The 22921-nt window shown below is 43.9% G+C and overlaps 2 protein-coding genes across 2 annotated transcripts; both read left to right on the forward strand.

Moving 5' to 3' along the window:
- Positions 1-7514: 7514 nt before the first annotated feature.
- LOC125941341 (membrane metallo-endopeptidase-like 1) lies at positions 7515-12835 on the forward strand. The gene is made up of 3 exons (XM_049658383.1): positions 7515-7734; positions 11788-11886; positions 12740-12835. The coding sequence occupies exons 1-3, from the start codon at positions 7537-7539 to the stop codon at positions 12833-12835; spliced, it is 393 nt and encodes a 130-aa protein (XP_049514340.1). The 5' UTR covers positions 7515-7536.
- Positions 12836-13693: 858 nt separating this feature from the next.
- LOC125941543 (membrane metallo-endopeptidase-like 1) lies at positions 13694-22921 on the forward strand. Its single transcript, XM_049659038.1, has 9 exons — positions 13694-13803; positions 15903-15964; positions 16103-16154; positions 16610-16677; positions 16826-16956; positions 18382-18447; positions 18662-18757; positions 21260-21333; positions 22657-22921. The coding sequence occupies exons 1-9, from the start codon at positions 13727-13729 to the stop codon at positions 22760-22762; spliced, it is 732 nt and encodes a 243-aa protein (XP_049514995.1). The 5' UTR covers positions 13694-13726; the 3' UTR covers positions 22763-22921.

The following is a 22921-nucleotide window of genomic DNA, read 5'->3' on the forward strand; positions in this document are numbered from 1 at the left end:
GCCACTGGCTATCTGGTCATCCAACAAAACAGGATTTCAACTTCTCGAGGATATTACCTTTTAGCGACATGCCAGGAAATCTAGTGATCAACAGTAAGCGAACCAGGGAAGCATCATCCTGGAGTCAACGTTTCGGCTAGAGAACTTGTCTTCGTCGTCTTCTTGTCAAAAATTTATCTAGGAAGTTTAGGCTTTCCTTGTTCGCCCACAAATGTTGGCTTCTAGCTTCGATATTCAGGTGAATTGCTTGTCTCGTTTGGAAAATACAGGGGGACTGATACAGATGGTATCTACACTTTTACCGAAAAAGCTTTGCTCATGACCTTGCAAAACAGTATATTCGAGAGCTCTGCCTTCAAATTTTCTGATTGGCGATCGATATCATTGGCGGGCGCTTACACTAAAACGCATTTCGCTGTTTTATTTGGCAGGCACCCGATTTTAAGAACCAAGCTTAACGTAACTCAGTCTAGAAAAACACATTGGATCCAAGCAATGTGCAGGGTCGATGGATCTGTACACACAACACAACGATTACAGAGAACGTGGCCTACGATTATCCAAACAACCAGCAAGTGACACCAGGACACCAGCTCAGCCATAAGCAGTTCATACAGATGTCGATATTTTCCGTTATTGGCTGCCGCTTAGACACTACGTATGCGTCTCTCCCTATCCTTCGCATTCCTTTTGATTGGTGGCACTCAAAGTGGGAGCCATACTACTTCATTCAGGCCTTTCCTCACGAACTACCAAGTCATTTTCTTTTCCTAAAAAAATCATTCGCGATTGCCAATGGCAATTTTTGTTGCTGCACTCTGAGTCTCCTTCTACATTGGGTTCACTAAAGAGGTGCAACATATTTGCACAAGTTATCAACTTACTATATAGCACCTATGTGGCACGGATGTCCTTGAACATCGGATCTTCCTTAGTCGAGCTTCTTGCAAGATTTACTGCATATCATCCATAACATCGTCTTACGAAATTTTGACATACTGCATGAGACACCGTGAACATATTCGATACAGCTCCCACCATATACCTGGAACATTGTTGCAAAAATCCTGCACTTATTCCGTTAAACTTATGTGGAAGGATGCCAAGAATCCGGTTGCCGAAGTCATTTCATCCAGAAAAATTTACTAAGCGAAGATATCCCCTTCAGACACGGAAGGAAGGAAGGAAAGAGTGGAGAAGAAAAGGCAGGGAGGTTAACCAGTTATGCACAACCAGTTTGCTACCCTACACATGGGAGCGGGATGAGGTGGAATGACAGATGGGGAGGAGAGAGAGAGCACATAGCACAGCACACACATCGTCACTCACAGTCCGTCACCTTCAGACACGGCGTCCAGATTCGTGTACGTGAAATATGTTTGACATTTCTGTGCAGTAGTAGCAAGAAATTGAGCACAAACATTAAGCTTAGGATAAATTGGACATTCTGCTAACCTATAATAGTTCCATTTTACTTCTGAGTTATACGTATCGTTACAGAATAACGCTTTGGTGAAGGCACTACCGTGTTTTACGTGACGTCTGACGCGGGGCATGTCGGTAGCAACCTCGATATATTTTTCTTTATTTCTTGAAATGCTTGTGGCCAATGAATACCATGTGCATGTAATTCGAGCGGTTGATTCAATCCTTCTTATGAAAAAAAAGTAGCACGACCTACTATACAATATTCAGATATTTAGTTACACTGTAATCATGACCACTCATCATCAAATGCACAGAGTCATTCTACCAGCTTGATTTGCTTTCAGTGGAGTCTCAAGCATCCTGGTATAAAATTGCTTCACACATGTATCGACGGTCGATCATAATTCGTGTCTGGAAGGGGATATGTTCGGTAATATTGTCACGCCTCGTAATTTCTATTCTCAAATGCTTTCTGTACCTCCACAGTAATGGCCGTCCAGCGTGTGAGTTGATGCACTCAAATCGCAGGCATAAGCGAAGAGGAAGGCATAAAGGCAGTGAGACGAGTCCTCGAGAAAAATGGGCTCGGAAAATGGCCAGTCCTGCACCACAAGGAGAGTGAGGATATCGGCGACCTCAAGGACATCGTCGAGAAAACGGGACTCCGGTCTCTCTTCACAGTGCAGATCACCAAGGACATGGGAAATCTCACAGCCCACGTTCTACAGGTAGTTTCTTTGAAGGAAGAAATACATGCGATCTGCTTCACTGTTAAGTGAAGCTGAATATAGAAACATCTAATGAATGTATTGTGACGCATTGTAAAATATTGTATGGAAGAAAAAACGTCGCAGTTTCGCCCGAAAGGCGAAACATCAATTGCGATAGCAAATTAGTAGAGAGGCTACGGGGTAACTTGAACGCATAAACTTGAACACATTCGCTTACTAACTGAATTAATAAGCATGGCGTCAGCGCGCACAACTCAACATGAATAGAACAGACCCGATTACGGCAGACAACCACTGTCAAAGCGCTGGCGTGAGCAAGGGCGGCGGCAGCAGCGAGCGAAGGTTCGCGCGGTCTATCACTTCAACGGAAACTGAGCGGCGAAAGCACAGCGCATACAAAGGTAAGAGCCGTGTGGAGATCGCTTTGAAGATACGGTGCCGCGCGACAGCCCGCAGCCGCGCAAAGTAGAAGTACGCAGTTGGTGGCAGAGTAGAAGCTGCGCACCCTCCCTCTCGCGCTGCCTTCCCGCTTTCGTCCTTTCGCGTAGGAGATTGAGTCGCCAGTTCCCCTTGCGCCCGGTCGCAAGATACGCATTTGGTGCCGCAGCTAAGCGTCGCCTCCCCTCCCTCCCTACCATCCCCCCACGGCCTTTCGCACGACGGGAGACGTCGCGTTTGCTCTCCGCCGTGCGGTCGTGCCTCCATGAAAGCGCACGTCCCCCCTCGTGCTTTGAGTCACAGTTGCAGCATACGGCGCGCGGCAACGATTTTATCGCCCTTGGACTTTATACGGAACCTCACGGAGACGGCGACGGCTAAAATCCGCTTGGAGTGTCCATATAATTGCTATCGCAATAAAAGGAGCCGACAGAAAGAGCGCCATTTGCGACGCCTTTTTCTTGTCTATGTTATTTTACATTGCGCCACCATACATTTAATAGGTACGCACCAACTCGCCCAACATAGTACCTTGATAAAACACCTTATCGGAAGGTTATAGGAAATATTTGCCGGAACAATTTTTATAGTCTGTATAACGTATATGAAGGTTTTATTGCGACAGCAATAAAACCTTCATATACCCATAAATTATATTCATTAATCACCCCACTTGCTTTCAGATCTGCTTGAACATTGTTTCATTCAGGTAGTTGTGATATAATAAGGTTTTTGTTGCAGAGTGGATACGAACCTATGGCTCTTTATAGACTTAGCATGCTTCTTTTGTGGTGTGTGCGTGTTCGTTGTATCAGAAAAAGGAGAAGCCACAATTTCTTAGCACTGTCTTGGAATAGCAGGTCCCCACGTAGCCTGTGATCCAGCTAACCTTCAGCTCTTACTTAAAAAATAATTTGATTGAGGATGCCGTCTCTTGGTGAACGTTCGACAGACTGGCATTCTTTCTTTGCAGCTCGGCCAAAAGGGTAACACAAATATCAAATCCTGTAAACACCGCTCGAAAGAACCCGAGACCGGGTTGGCTGCCAGATATCGTGAAGTGGCAGAGTTCGCGGCTAAACTCCTGAGACCGAGTGCAACTGAGCAGCAACTGAAAATATATTCTAGAGCTACGATCTCATTTTCTTCACAATTGAATGAGGTACAGTATACGATGAATTTTATTTTTTCGAGATTTCGTGCGAAGCGTAAAACATGAGAACACATTCTATGCTGCCGTAAGTGTGAACTGTTGTGCTTTTGGGTATAAGAAATTTGTGATAGAGTTATTAATATTATACATAAGCAGCGCAAATTACATGAGAAATCGAAGTGGATGATGTAAGCGCTAAACAGTTGACTCGCGTTTGTCGCTGTCATGGAAATTGCTGTATGGAAACGTAACTAGAGTAATAACAAAACGCATCACTAAAAAACCTTGAAAATCTAAAAAAACACAGCAATAGGACAATGCTGCTCGGGCAAATGGATCAGGAACAATACAAAATAGAAGGTTAGGAAACACCAACCACAACAAGGCGCACAATACACTTCCAGAGATTTAACTATAATAAAAGCATGAAGACAAAAATGTAAATGCGAGAGTAAATAACCGTGAGAGGAGGCTTACTAAATGACTTGGAAATACCTGCACAGTGAAGGCCAGCGAAGGGCTCACTCCAGCTTCTACCATAGAACAAGAGGACGGCACGTACACCTTAAACGTGTGGGCCTGTCTGAGGATTAGGCCTCGCTCTTTTCAGTGGACCCGGACTGGGGTCTAGTTTTAAAATAAAGTTGTTCTCGCACTCTCTCTCTCTCTCTCCGTGATACGTGGGCTTTCCAAACGTTTTTTTTTTTCGTCGACCTACCATACAATGCGCCTTGACTCCACAGAGAATGTTTTATTATATTCATCCCATTTGAGGTGCATGCCATTGATTTTCGACTAGCAATAAGTTATTTGGTAGTGCTCTTGCTGTCATCTGATTCAGACTAGATGGCGACTTCTATATTCAAACGGATCATATCTAGCGATGACATTATACATGATGCCACACTAACTGTTCCTCGAAACAGCCTTGTTGCCATTACTAGAAACCCAGTTTCTTCTTTGATTATTCCTGAGTGGACGATCAAATCCTGCGCATAAGTACAAGAAATATTAAGGAAAGGGTTTCACGCTACGATCTCTAACTATCGTTTGTTTAAACTAGGTCCAACAGCCTTCAGAAGACAGACGAAAACTGAGGGAAAACTATTGCATTACCACTATCCAGGAAGTTGATGACCGTATTCCAGGGGTGAGTGTAACTTATCTTTATTTTTTTTTCTTTAAGCCTACTCTCCAGTCACAGAACAGTACTGCTGACACAGCGTTACGCCAACAAACATGCCAGTGGTGTTGAATTCTTGTGACGTTGGGGATCGAAGGCAGGTGAAATTGCTGCTTGAGTCATTTCAATGCGATTTAGGCAGCGCTTGGTGTTTGCAGTTACGGCAAGGAGTAGGAACTCGGAATAAAAAACGCCGCAAGCACGGAAACTTTGCTTATTACGAACGTTCTCACATAAAATTAGGCTTCAGTGGACAAGCTTCGCTATTGTGCGGATGACTAAAGCTTATTTCACCATTGTCTGAACAACGCCTGCCTCCTCAGCGTGCTGAATTTGCTGGACCTATTTACTACCCGACCACATGACACGTCCTGAAGTTATCACTTTTGATGCAGAAGAAAAACTCGCTTAGCTGGAGCGTAGAAAGCTCCAGTGCCTTAATTTCAATTGCTGCTAAAGGGGGCGTAAAATGGCCTAATATTATATTAGCATCATTTTCTTATTGTCCTCTGCTTTATTGTGAAGACGTCGTTTTCACCATCGTCTTGCCACAATAGCTTTATCTTTATGACCTGGTGAGCACCGAATTTCGCAAGGTCAACATCACAATTCGCAAGGACGAGACGATCATTGTCAACGCTTTGAATTTTGTGGATGCAACCAGCCAACTTTTCCTGCAGACAAAACCGTGAGTAGACATCTTCCAAACTCAACGTAATGTTAGGTGCTAAAATGGCTGCTTTTCCCGAGCCAGTACAGTGCATCAAGAGCTATAAGTTTTCCAAGTGGCTCCCAAGTGCTCTTGATGACTTTTTAAGCGCAACGAAAGACAGTACATAAAGGAACAACAGGCTAACCGCCGTGGTTGCTTAGTGTCTATGGTGTTGGGCTGCTGAGCACGAGGTCGTGGGACCGAATCCCGGTCGTGGCGGCCGCATTGCGATGGCGGCGAACTGCGAAAACACCCGTGTACTTTGATTTAGGTGCACGTTAAAGAACAAAGGGTGGTCCAAATTTTGAGGAGTCCCCCTTTACGGCGTGCTTCATAGTCATATCGTTGTTTTGGTACGTAAGACCCCATTATTTAATTTATAACATTTAACAACAGTACAAGGCACCTGCTCACAACTGAAAGCTTCATTGGAAGGTAGCACCAATATATAGTCACAAAAAAAAAAGGCGGGGGGCGGGATCGCGCGTACGCAGCAAGACAGGGGTGACGTAAACCAACAGTAAATCTTTTTTTAAAAACTAAGAATACTCGTGTGCGATCATTCCCTTTTTTAATGCACAATATGTTTGTGCTCCCGTCCAATAAATGTTTCAGTTGCAAGTAAGCACCTTCTCCAGTTGTTCCTTTGTGTACGGTCTGGCCATATTGAACTCAGAAGCCCAGTGCATACAATGCGCGCTAATGATCGTGTGTGCCAAGTATTACATTCCTACGCACCGCAGAAAGAGATTAAATTTCAGAACAAACGCCGTTTGCCTCCTCACCTCGCGGGCGCCGCGCTCGCAGTCGGAGAGTCGACGTATATCGAGCAAGTGCACCTACGTATATGGCAGTGCTGTGACGTCGCTCATAGTGACACATGACATCGAGAATTAGTCAAGGTAACAGCAGTTATTTGTTTTATCTGCTGCTTCAATCGACGATTTAATGTTTAGAAAAATAATAAAACTTAAATAACGAAAGTCTGCGTGTCTTTCTTTTACTTCGTAGCGAAGCAAGAGATGTACTTCCAGTTTCGTCTGCATGCTTGTTCCCATTGCACGTCGTGCAAGTCGCGCGCGCTGAGAGTGAAACCATGTCATTTTATACCGTGTTCCAGCGCGCGATCATGCGCTACGATCCGCTTGAGTCTGCCTCAGTGTTCCTGTAGCACTGACCTATACCGCTGGCCAGGTGTTCTCGTGCACAGCGCGAAAAATCGTGCGCTGCGCCAAACGAGAGAAACGGAACACCTCACGCGTGTGACCGTCAGGGGATAACACGCCACGCTTCGGAAAAAAAGCAAGAAAAAAAAGGAGGGACCCATGACGTATGGGTCATGCGTTCCTCATGCTCTTAGTACGAATTTCGCTTGCGGAGGCTGGACGGGAGCACGTGGAGAGAGTGTATGTTGGCGGTGACGCTCGCCTCCTGAAACCATGGGTTCGCGGTACTGAAATATTTTTGTAGGCTATTATTGATTCAATTTGAAAAATTCTTGCGACAGAACGCTCCCTAGACGGCTCGTAACAACTCTCAACGCATAATCAAAATTAAGCATCCATTCGGAATGAGATTGTATGACCGAGAATCCAAAAATGATCCAGGGCCTCAGCATCAGAAAACTACAGATACTCAGCTATCGGGCGTGTTGGCACGTGGTTATCGGTTCGAATCCTCGCCCACGCAGCAGCATTCAGATGGGTCGATTCGCAAGATAACAAAAAAAGTGTTCGGTAGTCTTCAAAAAAGTCTTCTACTACGGCACAGCTACACCCAAGGTTTAGTTAGCTTCAGGATATAAGAACGCCAAATTTAGTGCCTAAAGGCACTAACACTTCTTACGATTGAATGAACTTTCAGCGAAGTTGTGTACAACTACCTTGGCTTCATGAAGGCTTTCGAGCTGCTGCCATTGGTGTCGAAACAGTTCCAAGCGCTGTACAGTGAACTCAAGCACGCAGTGTATGGAGTGAAGAAAGATCTACCTCGCTGGATGACGTGCGTAGCTCATCTCCAGGAGATCATGAAGAACACCATCGGCCGCCTCTATACGGAGAAGCGGCTCACGAAGGAAGCCAAGCAGGAGGTGAGCAGGAGCAAAAACATATGCTATCGAATTATCTTTAAAAACCTCTACGACGAGACAGCCGATGCAGATTGCGCTTCAGTGCCTAAACGAGTAACAACGCAAGACACAGGATATAAGAGGGAGACGGTCAGTGCTTCGTCCGTCTCCTTATGTCCTGTGTATCGTTCTGTTAATCCTTTTTATTGCGACAGCAATTATATGCACACTCCAAGCGGATTTCTGCCGTCGCCGTGAGGTTCTGTATAAAGTTCAAGGGCGACAAAATCGGCGCCACGCGCCGTATGCTGTATGTGCGAGGACATACATACAGCGCGCGAGGGACGCGCGTTTTCACGGAGAGCGAACGCATGGCGGAGAGCAAACGGGATGTCTCCGTCGCGCGAAGGGACTTGGGGGGATGGAAGCGAGGGAGGGGGAGCGCCGTTGTGCTCCGGAACCAACTGCGCATTCCGCGACCAGGGGCAAGGGTATCTGGTGATTCAATCTCGCGCGCGAAATAAGGAAAATGGGAAGGCAGCGCAGGAGGGAGGGGGTGCGGCTTCAATACTCTGCCAGTAACGGCGCACTTGTACATTGCGCTGCTACTAGCCGTCGCACGCACCGTATCTTGAAAGTGATCTGCCCACAACTCCAAGCATTGTATGCGCTGTGGTTTCGCCGCATAGTTTCCGCAGAAGCGATAGACCGCACGAACCGTCGCTCACTGCTGCCACCGCGCTTGCTCACGCCAGCGTTTTGACAGCGGTAGTCTGCGGTCATAGAGCGTGATCTATTCATGCATGGTAAACTTCTTTAACTGCGCTACCCAACACGGACAAAGACGAGGCAGACAAGACGTGCGCAGACTCACAACTGAGTGGTTAATCGGGTGAAAATGACATATATACAGAGGAAAATGAATACAATGAATTTATCTTAAGTTTTTATCTTAAATGCCTCAAACAGCTCCCTAGTACTACGGTCCCTATGACGGAAGGACATTCTAGTTTGTTTAGCAAGTGGATAGCAAGTTTTTTTGTTTAGTTTTTTTACAGTCATTGCAATGCTTAGCCACGTGGAAATAACCATTGAAGAGCTATTTTTTCAATGTTCTTTCAGCCGAACCACAATTCACCTAGCCATCTATACACACCCACAAGAAAAGGTAAATTCATACACTACTGCGCAGGCGCAGGGGACAATGGTTGACCCTCGCTTATCACTCTTGCAGACAAAAGGGCTGTGGTTAGGTGCCCTGTCAATCACATTCATTACCCTAGCCCACAAACGCGACATTTTTTCAGGGGCTGAGAATTCTACGCTGACCCCATACCGCTGCGCTACATTCTTCAAATTGTGTGTAACTTTGTACTGGTACGGAATCACAGCATACGCTCTTCGTTCCTTGGTATTAGTGCGGGGTGTGTGAGCAACACTACTCTTAAATTTCTTTACTGATTTATCACAGGTTGCTCCAATTACCGATTTTGGGCACCCAGCATTCGTCAGCCTAGTCACTTGGAAACAAACACTTTCTGTTACTGCGTGGGGGCAAGACTTCTGTAGTGCTGCATCTATGCAACACAAGCCAATTCCACTCTTTAGAATCTTTGAATGCCTCGAGCAAAAATTGAGGAGGGACCTATAGGACCTTGGTCGATAAAATCAGCATGTATGGAACAACTCGAAACGCAGACGTACGTCTAGAAATTGCAATTCACTCTCGTGGGAAGTTCTATATTAAAATTGAGGCCCAGACTCGACCTACAAAAAGCTTCCTTCACTTTAACATACAGTTCTTCATGCGTACTTCCGCCTACAAAAATCAGGTAATCATCGACATAACGAAAAACACCGTAAGCCATACTACCCACTGTTTTAATAACAGCCGTATCCACTTTAGCTAACAATATATTGCTGAGGGTAGAGGCCACCCTAGACCCTATGCACACCCCTGACTACTGGATGTGTTGCTGGCCTCGCCAGCAAACATATGTAGACGGCAAATACATGCCTAGCAATTCCAAAAATGCCTCAATGAAAACGCCTCACTGCATTCATGTCTGCGTGTGCGCGCTGACACCATGCTTGTTAATTCAGTTATAAGCGAATGTGTTCAACTTTAAACTGCTGATAAAACTGCTGTCCTTACTCTGTATAGCTCTCTATACTAATTTCGTATCGTAATTGATGCATCGCCTTTCGGGCGAAACTGCGACTTTTTTAAGCGACATGCACCAACCGACCCAAATTCGCACTTTACATCGTATTGTGCTTTAGTGACTTCTATAATTGCAATTCAAAGTGCCCTGTCTTTTCAAAATGAACTAATTGATCTAACACAACTTTAATACAACCATCAAGCCCGAAACGCTCGCAAACAGAGGCTACTTAATGTGAATTACGTGTGCCCTCGGAAAGAGAACAATTTCTCCTGGAAATTGAGACTTCTAATCATCGCTAGTAGTCGAACCACGATGTCTCAGCCTGCTTTCAGAGTTCTGACTAATGAAGTTGTGAGGCCATAGACAAGTCCCCTTGCCGCAACGTAGGCTCAACAGAACGAGCATTCAGCATTTTCTGTTGCAAATATCAAATGTAACTATCAAACAATGAAGGAAAAGTAAGGACAGCAGGTTTCCTTGTAATAAAGAATTAGGTAAAAAAAGTCGCAGTTTCGCCCGAAAGGCGAAGCATCGATTGCGATAGCGAATTAGTAGGGAGCCATACGAAGCAATAACAGTAGTTTAATGGGCAGTATAAAATTTTAAACAGTTCACTTACTAACTAAACAGACAAGCACGCTGTCACGCGCGCACAGGTAAACATGAACAAATCTCGCTCGATGACCCAGAAACTCGCCGTGAAAACGCCGCTGTGAGAAAGCGCGCCAGCAGCAGCGGGCAAATTGACCGTCGCGCTGTCTCTCGTTTCGCTTCAACGTGAACTAAGCGTCTAAAGCACAGTGCATACGAAGCTACCGGCACTCGGCGCAAGCGCTTTGTCCCCATCGCAGATCACTTTGAAGATGAGGCCCGCGCGGGCACGCACTCTCCCACATCACAGATCGTTTTCATGATACGGCGCCCGCGCGGCCGCGCTGTGAGCAGCAGCCGACGGAGCAGAACGCACCCCCTCTCCGTCGCCTCGCAATCGTACCACGCGCGTGAAGGAAGGCCGCGCGCTTCCGGCCTGCATTCGTGCCTCGCGTGTGCTACATTGAGCCGCGATTGCAGGCTTACCCTCGTACGCTTTCACTCGCACACACAGCGTACTGCACGCGGCGTCGATTTGATCGCCGTTGGACTTTGTACGGAACCTCACGGCGATGGTGACGCAGACGGCAGAAATGCGCCTGGAGTGTCCAAATAATTGATATCGCAATGAAATGGTCAGTTTCGCCCCAAGGGCGAAGCAAAGAATGCGGTGGCAACACATAGCAATGTCATACGAAGTAAGGTGAGCGGCTTTGGTAGCAATATGGATTGTAGTTAACATGAGCTTAGTAAGTAAGCAGGTGTGCTGCGGCGTAGGCAGACCGACTTGAATAGAGACATCGATGACCACGACAAGGTGCGTGTGAAACGCCTGCGCACAACGCTCACATCGGCAGCGGAACGAAGAACGCTGCCCACGCTCCGCTACGAAGCCGTTTGAGCAGAGCGTTAGGGTGCGTCTACTGCTTGCTAGTCTTTTTACAGCCACGCTGAGAGCGCGTGGCCAGGCGTCTCTGGAAGACTTGCGTGTCAAACAGTTTGACTCGAAAGGCGTAGCATCTATTGCAATAGCAAATTAGTAGAGAGCTATACGAAGTATAGGATAGTAGTTTTGTCAGCTGTATAAACTTGGACATCCAACAGCTACCAGCAACGCGCTGTGCACCGGTAATAACACCGGTAAACGCATTGTGCTCGTGTTATCAGCACCGCATTCATCCATGCCTCCCGATAATACGCAAGCGTCGAAATGTTTCACTCATATTCAGTATCATTATGCCTACTTGTAAGATGAAGTGATAAGTCGTGTCTCTGCCATGCTGCATCACTTACGAATGCCCTGCTTATTCAACAGGGACAAGTGCTTGTTCAGGAGATTGGAAAGTCGTTAAACACCCGCCTGCGCCACATTGTTTGGATGGACTTCGAAACACGTGATAAAGCACGACAAAAGGTTCGCCGCCTTTTCTTAAAATATACGATCAATTGACCTATAGGCTATCCAGATTTAATGGAACTATCAACACCTCAACGATTATGAAGATAATGTAGCTGTGTAAGAATATTCGGCTTTTGTAGAACAACCCACGTTTATTACTTTCTGGGAGCAAATAAAGTACCCAATCAATATATTCCAACACCTTGATGATGATGATATGTGGTTTCTTTAATGGTGCAAGGGCCAGGTCTGGCCAAAGAACGCCGTGCAATTTCCAACACCTTCGTAGGTCACATTAAAAATATGTACTCAGGAATTTCCATCTCAGAAATTACAGTGCCTGTATATTTACTAACCCACTTGTGATACTAGTGAATGTTGTATCACTCGTTTATGCATTTGGTGCTAAGTAACATACTCTGCCCTATACCTATATGATGATGGTGATATATGGATTTTATTGGCCCAAGGCACCTATACGGTCCGTAAACTCTGGTTAATTGAAACGAAGTTTTTAAAAGGAATAGTTAAACATATGAAGACATACAGGAAACGCAGGTAGTGTATGGTAGCTTTTTGCACCATTGGCTTTGCCTCCATGAGCTTTTGAGAAAACCATTATGCGACTTAGAGCTACCCATGCAAATCAGACAAATAAATGCGTGCTTCTAACAAATACAGCCTGCAGCCTAAATATTAACTATACGGGCCGCCACCATGCCGTTGACAACCTTCATTCTCAAGAGGCAGCCTAAATATTAACTATACGAGCCGCCACCATGCCGTTGACTAACATTCATTCTCCAGAGCAAGGTTAAGCACAAAAGGCTTATTGAAACACGCCTTTCTTTTGCTGTAATCGATGCAGCTTTGGGAGATGAAAAAAAGGGTTGCCTATCCGGAGATGTTTCTCAGCGACGAATACATCGACAAGGAATTCAGCACCGTAAGTTTTGACGACTAATACCATTCAATTTTTCATTCAAGAACAGCTTCTTGTTATGGTCACATGTGCCCTTGAAATAGCTCGATTGTGCTTCGTGCTCAATCTTCGCGACACAACTGCGGAGAATAGAAGATTACGCTGTTTATACTTCGAAATACAGTGAGTTATGCCATATTATAAAATCGTGTTTAATTTAAAATAAGTATTAACATTTGGGTTTTTTCTTATGTTGCCGGCTGCGTTATTAGCACTTTGGGCAAAAATCATGGCCCTTAGTAAAAAAATGGTGTGGTTTAGCTTTGGTTAACCCTGGTTGACAGCGAACGCTTCACTGCTCTGGCTAGGCTCATCGTCAAGCTGTGGCCGATGTGTGGTTTCGCAATGATATACAGATATGTTTGCAATAAATACAGCGTTTATTCATAATTTTTATGCCTATGAAGACACTGCGGTAATCAGTAAAGTAGTGAGACTCGGTTGCAACTCGCAGCCGGTCCCAACTCTACTCGGGCAACGGCGGCAATGTCTCCTTTCAGGGCTCCGTAAAGGCCCAAATATAGTCCGACGTAGGCGTGCACGCGCGCACACATTATGTCACGTTGGCGAGAACAACAGCGGCTATAGTTCGACCGATGGTTCGACGTACTGGCGCCGCCAACGTAACCGGACGCGCGGCCAATGCGCTCCGACGCGCCCGGCGTCTGATGACGCTCGCCCAATGCCGATGGACAATAAACGCGCCTTAATGCTCTCTTGCGGTTTGACCTCTAGCTCTCAAGGTGAAAACTGTTGAGTCGCCGACGGCTGCCCGAGGTAGCGTAAAGAAGCTTTCGCTTCAAAATAATAATCTTTTGTGACTTTTCTTTCCAGGTTGGTACCGTGAGGAAGTACGAGCATTTTGTGGAAATAATGGACAGGTTCCAAAGGGTTGCCTACGAACAGCTGCTTTCCACATTGCGGGCCAGCGTCAGGGACAGCAAAGACGAGTACTTTTCAGCATTCACCATAAAATAAAACACGGGGTATCTTGATTCATGTGGTCCGCTCCACCACTACAGCACTTTCGTGACTGCCATAGAGTTTCCACTAAAATTATTTGGGCGAACTCTGGCATAGCTATTTCTCAGCTATCATGGAAAGGATCATTAGTGCGTGGATTTGTGTTATCAGTGTACTTGTGGCATAGGACGTTGTTGTGGCTTTATTTACTATGCTTTATCTGCATATATCGGTATAACGGCATTTCGTTCAGTCTCTGGAGGAGCACATTTTATGTTAATTGTGAGGTTTCTTTTTCCTGCTGATGTTGGGTTTGATTAACTACGTGATAAAGCGTTATTACTCAATATGCGCTCATTGTAGCTTTTTTTTTCAGTCCTTGATGCTTTGTATTTATAGCGTATTGTTATCTATTACTCGAATATTGTACTATTGTATGTATCATTTTATCATTTGTTTTATTATCATGTATCTGCCCCTCCTGCTTGGGCCAAGTTGGCCTGCAGTATTTTCAAATAAATAAAAATAAATAACTGTAGAAGCAATTATCTATTTTTATACGCTGTAGGCAATAGGGTTAGGCGCACACGCCTATTTATTGCCAATTCTTGCTTTCAAATCGCAATATCATCTTCAAAATGACTCCTTTTTCAAGTCACAAAGCCGTTTGAAGCCGGAAATACAAAGTTTAGGCAAATTCATGTACTAACCACCATTCCTTCGGTGGTAGAGCCGCCATGCTTGCATCACCCAAGACGCTTGAGGCAGAATTCTCTATTTTAGTAGGCCACTATGCTCTCCGCCTAACGCTGATATTAGAAAAATTCCAAATTGTACCGGTGACGCCGCTGTAGATAACTAGGTGCGACCAAACGGTAAGCTTATAAGTGACACAACGAATAAGAAGGATAAACGCCTGCGGGGAAAACAAAGCACGTATTCGAGTTAGGTTTACCGCCTAATTAGATCAATGGTATACTTCAAACGTTTCGGCTATGTTTGCATAGGCAGCCCTGGGCACGAGCACGTTTCTTATCCGCACTGACGCTGGCATGTGTGACCACGGGTTAAAAGCAGTGCCTACTTTAAAACGCAGTTTAAGAGCAAGGTGCTTGCCTATCTTTTGTCAGTGACGTAATGAAATAGTTGCCCCCAGCTTGCGAAGGAACTTGCACTAATTTGCACGAAACAGTTCTGTCGTCATGAAGGACGAAATTTTCAGTTTGGTATACTTCGAATGCCGAGATATGAAGTAACAATCCTAGATGCAGCATCACCAGGCCAAACGGCAGCAGGATGTTACATCTCGGTCTATATGGTTGTTCAGCTAAAGCAATCTTTACCAGAAGTGTAACAGATGGTCACTTTGTCGACGTAAACCTGAATAGGATGCTTCTGTGTCAACCGGGTGGTCATGGTTACTGAAACGATGCGATTTTACAAATGCGTAGATAATTGCGTACAAATCGGTACATCCTGCAGGCGATCAGGAAATGATGACTGCACCGCGGAAGGCGGTGCAAATGACACTGAGCGGAATGCCTTACCATTTAACCAGCTCTGGCCTCTTAAGCGAGATCATAAATATTCAGGTTGACTTTGATCGACTTTCCTGCTATTGACGATTGCTACGTCCGCAAGCTATGTACGAAAAAAAATTTCAGAAAGATTTTAAAAATCACCAGCGCGCTATGAGTGGTTGGAACAGCATTGCAAATTGATACTTCTAGCTTACGTTCATTAAAATTGCTGTTTTACTGGTTTCGGCGATCTTTATCATCCAGCCAGAAAAACACGAAAAGGGATGCACACATAGCTTTGTTTGCATATATACGAAATTTTTTAGGTTGAATAGTTTTCATCTTTTTCTCGTCGGATTCTTAGCTCCTTACTACGGTCAAAGCGAATGAAACCCCTAATTGAACAGTTACTAGTTTTTTGCAGTCGGCATGGCATCACAGCATCTATGTAACGGAGCCACTTTGCGCGAAGTATGCCGAACAAGGTTACAAAGTGCGTAACTTAACAGCATCGCATACGTTATATTTTAATAATTAGGCACGTTCGTTTTTGTTTTTTTTTTCAGGTGGAGCGTTTCGGCTGCAGAAGACGTTAACGCCTACTATTCTGCCGATAGCAATGAAATCGGTGAGTTTTGCGAATAAGATTCGCACTACAATACAACATTGCTTTTGCCGCACAAAAATAATGACTTGGGGCATGGGGCGCAACGGCCCCTAATGCATGCCGAATCTACTAACTCGCAATTTTCTTTATACTCATCAGTCATACCTGGAGGAATACTTCAAGACCCCTTCTTCCAAGAAGGTCTCCCATCGTAAGCAAACTACCCTTTCACTCGATGGCCCCTTTCCCACGCTAACGTTCACATTTTGGCAACTCCAGTCATTTCGTTTTTTTTCTGAACATCAAGTGATACTGACAGACAGCACTAAACTTGAGCCTTTAAAGCAATGATCAAATTGTTCTTTGATATAAATCTTGTTTATGATAAATCTTGCTTAGCTTGTACAAACATTACGTCGAACTTTATGTGCGTTAGTAGAAAAGTACCTCGTATAAGTTTCAAAGGTACTTTAAATCGTGAATTTCTTTCACTGGTAATAAAAGAAGTGCTTATATGCTTACCTATAATCATATCTAGCAACAAGTGGTTCGAGTATTCTTACCAAAGTAGAGCTCAGTCATCCTCCCAAAAAGAAAAAAAGAAAAAAAACAATTTTCCAGTAGTGCTTCTCAGCACAATTGTTTATTATCGCGTTCAATATTTAGGTACATCAACCTAGGAGCAATCGGTTCCATAATCGGTCACGAGATATCCCATGGCTATGACGACGAAGGTAAGAGTCACTTGCCTTGCTATCACAGGCATCTTCCTTTATTCGTATCAGTCACCTCACTCGTATCAGTCACCTTATTCGTATCAGTCACGTCAGCTCACGTCAGCTCACGTGACCCCGTTAATCTTCTATTCCCGTTAACATGAAGGCTCCCAGTACGATGGCAAAGGATGGCTCGTCGACTGGTGGAGTAATGAGACTGAAGAAGAGTTCAACAAGAGGAAGGCATGCTTCATTCACCAGTACGGAAGCATCGTCAATCCAGTAACGAAAAGTCAGGTAAGCACATTATTTCTCCGATGGAAGGCAACGATCTTAGCAGTATCTTTAACTGAAGTTGGAAAACAGAACTTCTTTTGCTTCAGTATTGTAGAATGATCTTCCCGAATGATTGCGTACTGCGCACGTTTCCAAGCACGAATAATATTACTACGATCAACAATGCATTGAAAAAGTTATTCACGTAGTTATGAAATGAAAATAAGCATTTCGACGTGACGTGGACTTGAATGCCGACGATGCATTGCAAACCGACCTTAGTTAACATTCAAAGACTGGAAAGTTACAAATGCAAAAGGAAAAGACGACTAACGTGTCAATACCACTGCCTTAGCAAACAATCAAGAAGCAGCAGTTTTGTAGCCTCAAGCAGGGAACGCACGTACGGTATTGCAGGACTGAGCATTCGAAACCGAGCCCTTAGCTTAACGTAATTACCAAATGCAATCCCTTTGATGGCTCAAAGGTAATTTAACCGGTACCCCGTCCGATGGTAACGTTCATGAACACTGCATTAAATTAAAACGGGAGCCCTGCCCTACGATCGAGGCTCGCACGTGGAGTATTGATAGCATGAACTATGATGTAAATTCCAACAATTCTACAGCACTTATTGTACACTGTGGGATCGAATTATTCAAGGAAATTTTGGAGATTACATTTACGGAACAAGAAATAGCTCAAACCTAAAAAGGTCATTCCTTTTGCACATCACGAATCATCGCAAAAGTGCAAGTGAAATACCTTAGCAACCAAGCAAGTTACAAACTTGAACCTTGCTGTTGTTGATTGTTCGAGTGTTAATCCATGTTTGCGGACAGATGGTGCAGTAATCCCACAACAATTAAGGCCAGCACGCGTGATTTAGTCTTTCCCTCACGTACCCCCGACCAAAGAAGAGTACGGAGCCCCAGAGGGCTCTCGGAAAAAAAATACTTTAGAAAAGGGCACACCCCTCCCTCCTAATGAAAACTTTAGTGTATACTTTCTCGATCGACAATACCTTAAACAAAGGAAACAGGAGCTGAATTCACGAACATTTTCGTTCGCAAGTGCTGTTTGGCATTATTCGGTCGCTTTCGCTAGTAATGTGTACAGCACCAGGATTGGCTGTAATTTTCTCTTACGAACAATTCTAGCGTAAAAGCTTTTTGAGAATACGGGGCCCGAGATTTTTATAAAATTCCATCTCACTTCTAAGCCATTTTCTGCAGACTGTACACCTAAACCGAAATCACATAAAGCCATTACACTCTGCAGACCAATCGTCACGCCACTTTGAACAAGAACATTACGTGGCACTGTTAAGCACGCGGCATTGGGCTGTGCCTCCGATTGTTGAGCAGTGCACTGTGTAATTTGGCAGTCGCGTGAACCTCCATATGAATGCGGTCACTTGAACATCGTCCTCTAAATTTGCTTCAGATCCATGGTGAGAATACAGTAGGAGAAAACATTGCTGACAATGGAGGGGTTCGCCTCGCCTTTGCTGTGAGTAGGAAGATAAGCCATTTTTATATATACTATATATGTATACTTCGCGTTAGGCTAGCGTCGGTATCGTCACCGTTCTGTCACCCTCACAAGCATGCACATAGAAGGACAGCATCTCCATAGCTTTCGTTATTTCCTACGAATCTATAATGGAATCAAGCATTCATAAACGCTGTTTTCAGGTCTATTAACATTGTATGCCATCTTTCAGACCCACGTCCGGCTTTCGGAGGATGATAACGTACAAGTCCTGCCAGGACTCGAAGAGTTCACGCCTGAACAGCTGTTCTTTATTTCATACGCACTGGTATGAAATTTCATCTACACGTACATTACTTCCCGCTATCTCGTTATTGTGGCCATATTTAAGCTAATGCTCGCGTATCAAGCCGTAATTAAACACATGTTAGGACATGGTGTTTCATGGAAGGCATTGTAAATTGGCTCCGAACATGAATATTCACAGAGACAAAGAGTAATCCAAGAAACAGAGTGGTAGCATGTAGTGCCTAAATTTGAACAGGGAGTTAAAAAAAACGCATGTTCATTTTATGTAAAGCTGATATATTCAACAGAAATAACACCCAGTCTTGCGCTTACGTTCATTACGTGCTTGAAATTTTAAAAATCTAAATTTTTCCTTCTCAATCTCAATCTCTTTTTATGTTCACCACTCTTGATACCAAATCTTGGCTTACTGAAGATTCGTTAGGCATTTCCTGAAATTTATATTACCAGGATAAAATGAGGCGCACGATTTTATTTGCAGGGCGATAGTTCTGTCCAAGAACCAAAACGCTCCTACTTAATTGTTGCGCATTGTTTATTTATTTATTTATTTAAAAATACCCTCAGGGCCATATGGCATTAAAGAGGGGAGTGGTTACAGAGTAGTAAAGAAAGACAAATCAAATGAACCAGTGCAGTGAGTTCTGGTAATATAGTGATTCTCCTGAGTATACAATGTTAGCTAATGTTTCGCGAAAAAGTTTGTTATCGGTGATGGCTGCGATACTTGAGGGAAGGTGGTTCCGTTCCTGCGATGTACGAGGAATGAAAGACTGAAAGAAAGACTTCGTGTGACATGAATCAATTCCCACCTTACTGCGATGATCTACGCGGTTTGAAATGCATTGAGGCCGCATTATCAAGTCGTCGTTAAGTCTGGTGTGATGGAAAAATTTTATGAAATAGCGAAAGTCGGGTGACTTTGCGGCGGTTAGCTAATGGAATAAGTGCTAGGTTAGTTTTCATTGAGGTTATACTCGAGGTACGGTTATAATTAGAAAGAATGAAACGGGTAGAGTTATTTTGTACTAGTTCAAGTGAGGTAATGAGAATAACGTAACTGGGATCCCATATTGCAGATGCATATTCAAGTTTCGAGCGTATTAGAGTATTGTAAAGCTGTAGTATTAAAGTAGGCGGTGTTTTCGAAAAGTTGCGCCGTAAGTACCCGAGCATGCGATTAGCATTGTTAATGACGTACTCCATATGAATGGTCCAATTTAAGTCACTCGTAATGTGTACACCGAGATATTTATATGACATGACGAAATCTAAGGTAACGTTGTTAAGATGATAGGTGCTAGGAGTAGAATTAGATCTGGATACGCGCATTATTTTACATTTCTTGATATTTAATTCCATCAACCACTTCCCGCACCAGTCAACTGCATTATCCAGATCAGATTGGAGTGTTAAAGTATCATCAGAGCTGTTAATTTCCCGGAAGATAACACAATCATCTGCGAGCAGATGTATGTTAGAGGATATTGTAACAGTTAGGTCATTAATATAGATAAGAAATAATAGTGGTCTCAGCACAGACCCTTGTGGTACACCTGATTGTACTTCAGTAAGTGGAGAGTTATGACCGTTAGCAGTGACGAATTGGAAACGAATTGTAAATAACTGTTCTATCCATTTTAGAAGGTTAGGGTCGATATTTAGTAAGCTCAGTTTAGAAAGTAGTAGATCATGACATACTTTATCAAATGCTTTACTAAAATCCAAGAAGACACAGTCAGCGCAGGATGAGCGATCCAGGATACGATGCATCTGATGAATGAAGGATACTAGTTGAGTTTAGCAGGAATGTGATTTTCGAAAGCCATGCTGTGCTGTAGTGAAGTATGAGTTAGACTCAAGAAAGTTTGCCATATTGGTGAATACTACATGCTCTAACAGTTTACAATAACTGCTTGTAGGGGATATGGGTCGATAATTAAGAGTTGAGCAATAATTAATTGTTGAACAACAATTAATTGTTGTTCGAGTGTATGAAAGAAAAATACGCGCAAATATCAGAGGTTAACTTCATAACAATGATGAAATACTCTTGGTCAAAGTGGCCTCCTGGTGAGTAACGTGGTCGACAGTTACAAAATTTGATGATTTTGATAATGTTGGGAATTTCCGTCGCTGACTTTACTATAAATTTTGATTGTCCTATGGACCGACAAATATGACGAGAGGAAATATGTAGAACATTCATCTACGTTATCACGAACATTTAGCGTCGGCGGGCAAAAATAGGATGCCAAATGTGGTAGAAGCGTTAAGCCACTTCTTACAATTGCACTTAAGGATACATCCGAAGCACAAGCATTGAAAAAATATACGAATGGTATATAGCGAAACAAAAATCGGAAATGTTGCCAGGTGTTGGTGCTTGATAACAGTTACGCGTCAATTTTACTCTGCTAAACGGATAGAGAAGCTTTATAACATGCGGTTCAGCCTATGCTATATTTAGTTAGCTGTTATTTCAGAATGCTACTAATGTTTTCCACTTTCTGAGTGACAGCTTTGGTGCAGGTCCACACGGCCGGAAATTGGCGATGAAGTGATGTCTGATGTTCACAGCCCCAACAGATACCGGTACAGTGAATTGAACCAATCAACTGTACATTCATACGATCAATTCATTGCAATCATGCCATAAGCCTTTCAGGCTCGTTCAAACACGGTAATCAGTAATGAGGTGTATTCAGTTCACCAAATTCACGCGGTAAATTACCAGCGTAGCACATCCACAAGCGCCGTGAAAGCCGGCCAATCCCATAACACTTACGGACAATGCACTACAATGTACGAGAATATTCGAAGAGATCTGCACAAAAAGTTTTCACGTCGAACCAAGCGAGGAAAAAAACACGGAAACAACTTGAATTCTATAAAAATCAGCAGACTGAAGCAACTCCTTTGGCTCTTAACTGATCTACCGCGACTGCAGCAGGGTTCGGAGGGTACAACACTATATTGTTTCCACGCTTGGTGTCAAAATATTTCATCTCAAAAATAACTTTTTACGATGCCCAAACCATCACCTTCATCCACCACAGCATTGCCTCATCTGACACCCCGTAATAAATTTACAGATATCATTCTCAGAGTCTGCGTTGCGCGCAATATCCCAGATAAATTTGTAGAATACCATTGGTCGTCGTGCGTACATTGTCTCTATGTTGCACAGGCCACTGCCAGTCATGTTCAGACAACAATGTCGGATTATAATATTAGTGTCTGTTCTAATGAAGTCGTTCCAGTGAATCTAATCCTGTCAATCCGTATCGCACAAGATACCACAGTGATGTCACAAACCAACGTAAAGCTCAGTCGGCTTATCAACTGCAACATTTTTGTCAAGAACGCCCGCCGCTTCGAACGTTCAACCAACTACAACAGCTGCAGCAACGTCGGTCAGGAATGGGAAAAGTGGATCGACGAGCTCAAACATTTTCTCGTAGCATACCATATCCCTGCAGATTCCCGAAAAAAAATAGCACTGCTTCTTGACTATGCCGTAAAATAAGTACAATAACAACCGCACCGTCCACAAATGCTTGTATTCGTAGCGCTTTCTTTCGACTGCAGCTATATATACAGACAATGTAATAAAAGCAACTATTTTAGGAAAAAGTAGGCAAGCGAATATAAGATAGTGGACTTCACTGTGGGAGAATGCTACTATCGCATTAAATAAATTCAGAGCTAAAGGAATCGCTGAAGTCTGCTGTCTTTTTCTATTGGCGTTTTAATTGTGACCTGAAAGACGTTTGCCATGAAGTGGTCTTGAACTGAGACAAGGCGACATTAAAAACTGTGCGTCAGCTCGATGAACTACAAATCTCACGTTTACTCTAAAATTGAGCTGGAGACAATGGCGCAACTTTACATTCACGTCTTGCTTTCGTGTTGCAGAGTGAACATTCCTCTCCGAAACATGGAAGAATTCGAAGCAGCGTTTCAGTGTAAGACAGGGGCACCGATGCAGGCAGGCCCAAAGGACAGGTGTGTGCTGTGGTAGGGAACCGACCGTCGCCATTGAGAAAAGGCATTGAGAGGCACTGAATCTAAAGCGCTCTGTGCAATTCGGTGGACCACGTGAACAAGATAGGCGTCTTGCTTTTTAGTGCATTAACAACGACAGAGCCTTTTTTATTGAGAAATTATTCATCGATGAACA

This window comes from Dermacentor silvarum, chromosome 11, assembly GCF_013339745.2.
Source record: "Dermacentor silvarum isolate Dsil-2018 chromosome 11, BIME_Dsil_1.4, whole genome shotgun sequence".
In the NCBI taxonomy this organism is placed as follows: domain Eukaryota; kingdom Metazoa; phylum Arthropoda; class Arachnida; order Ixodida; family Ixodidae; genus Dermacentor; species Dermacentor silvarum.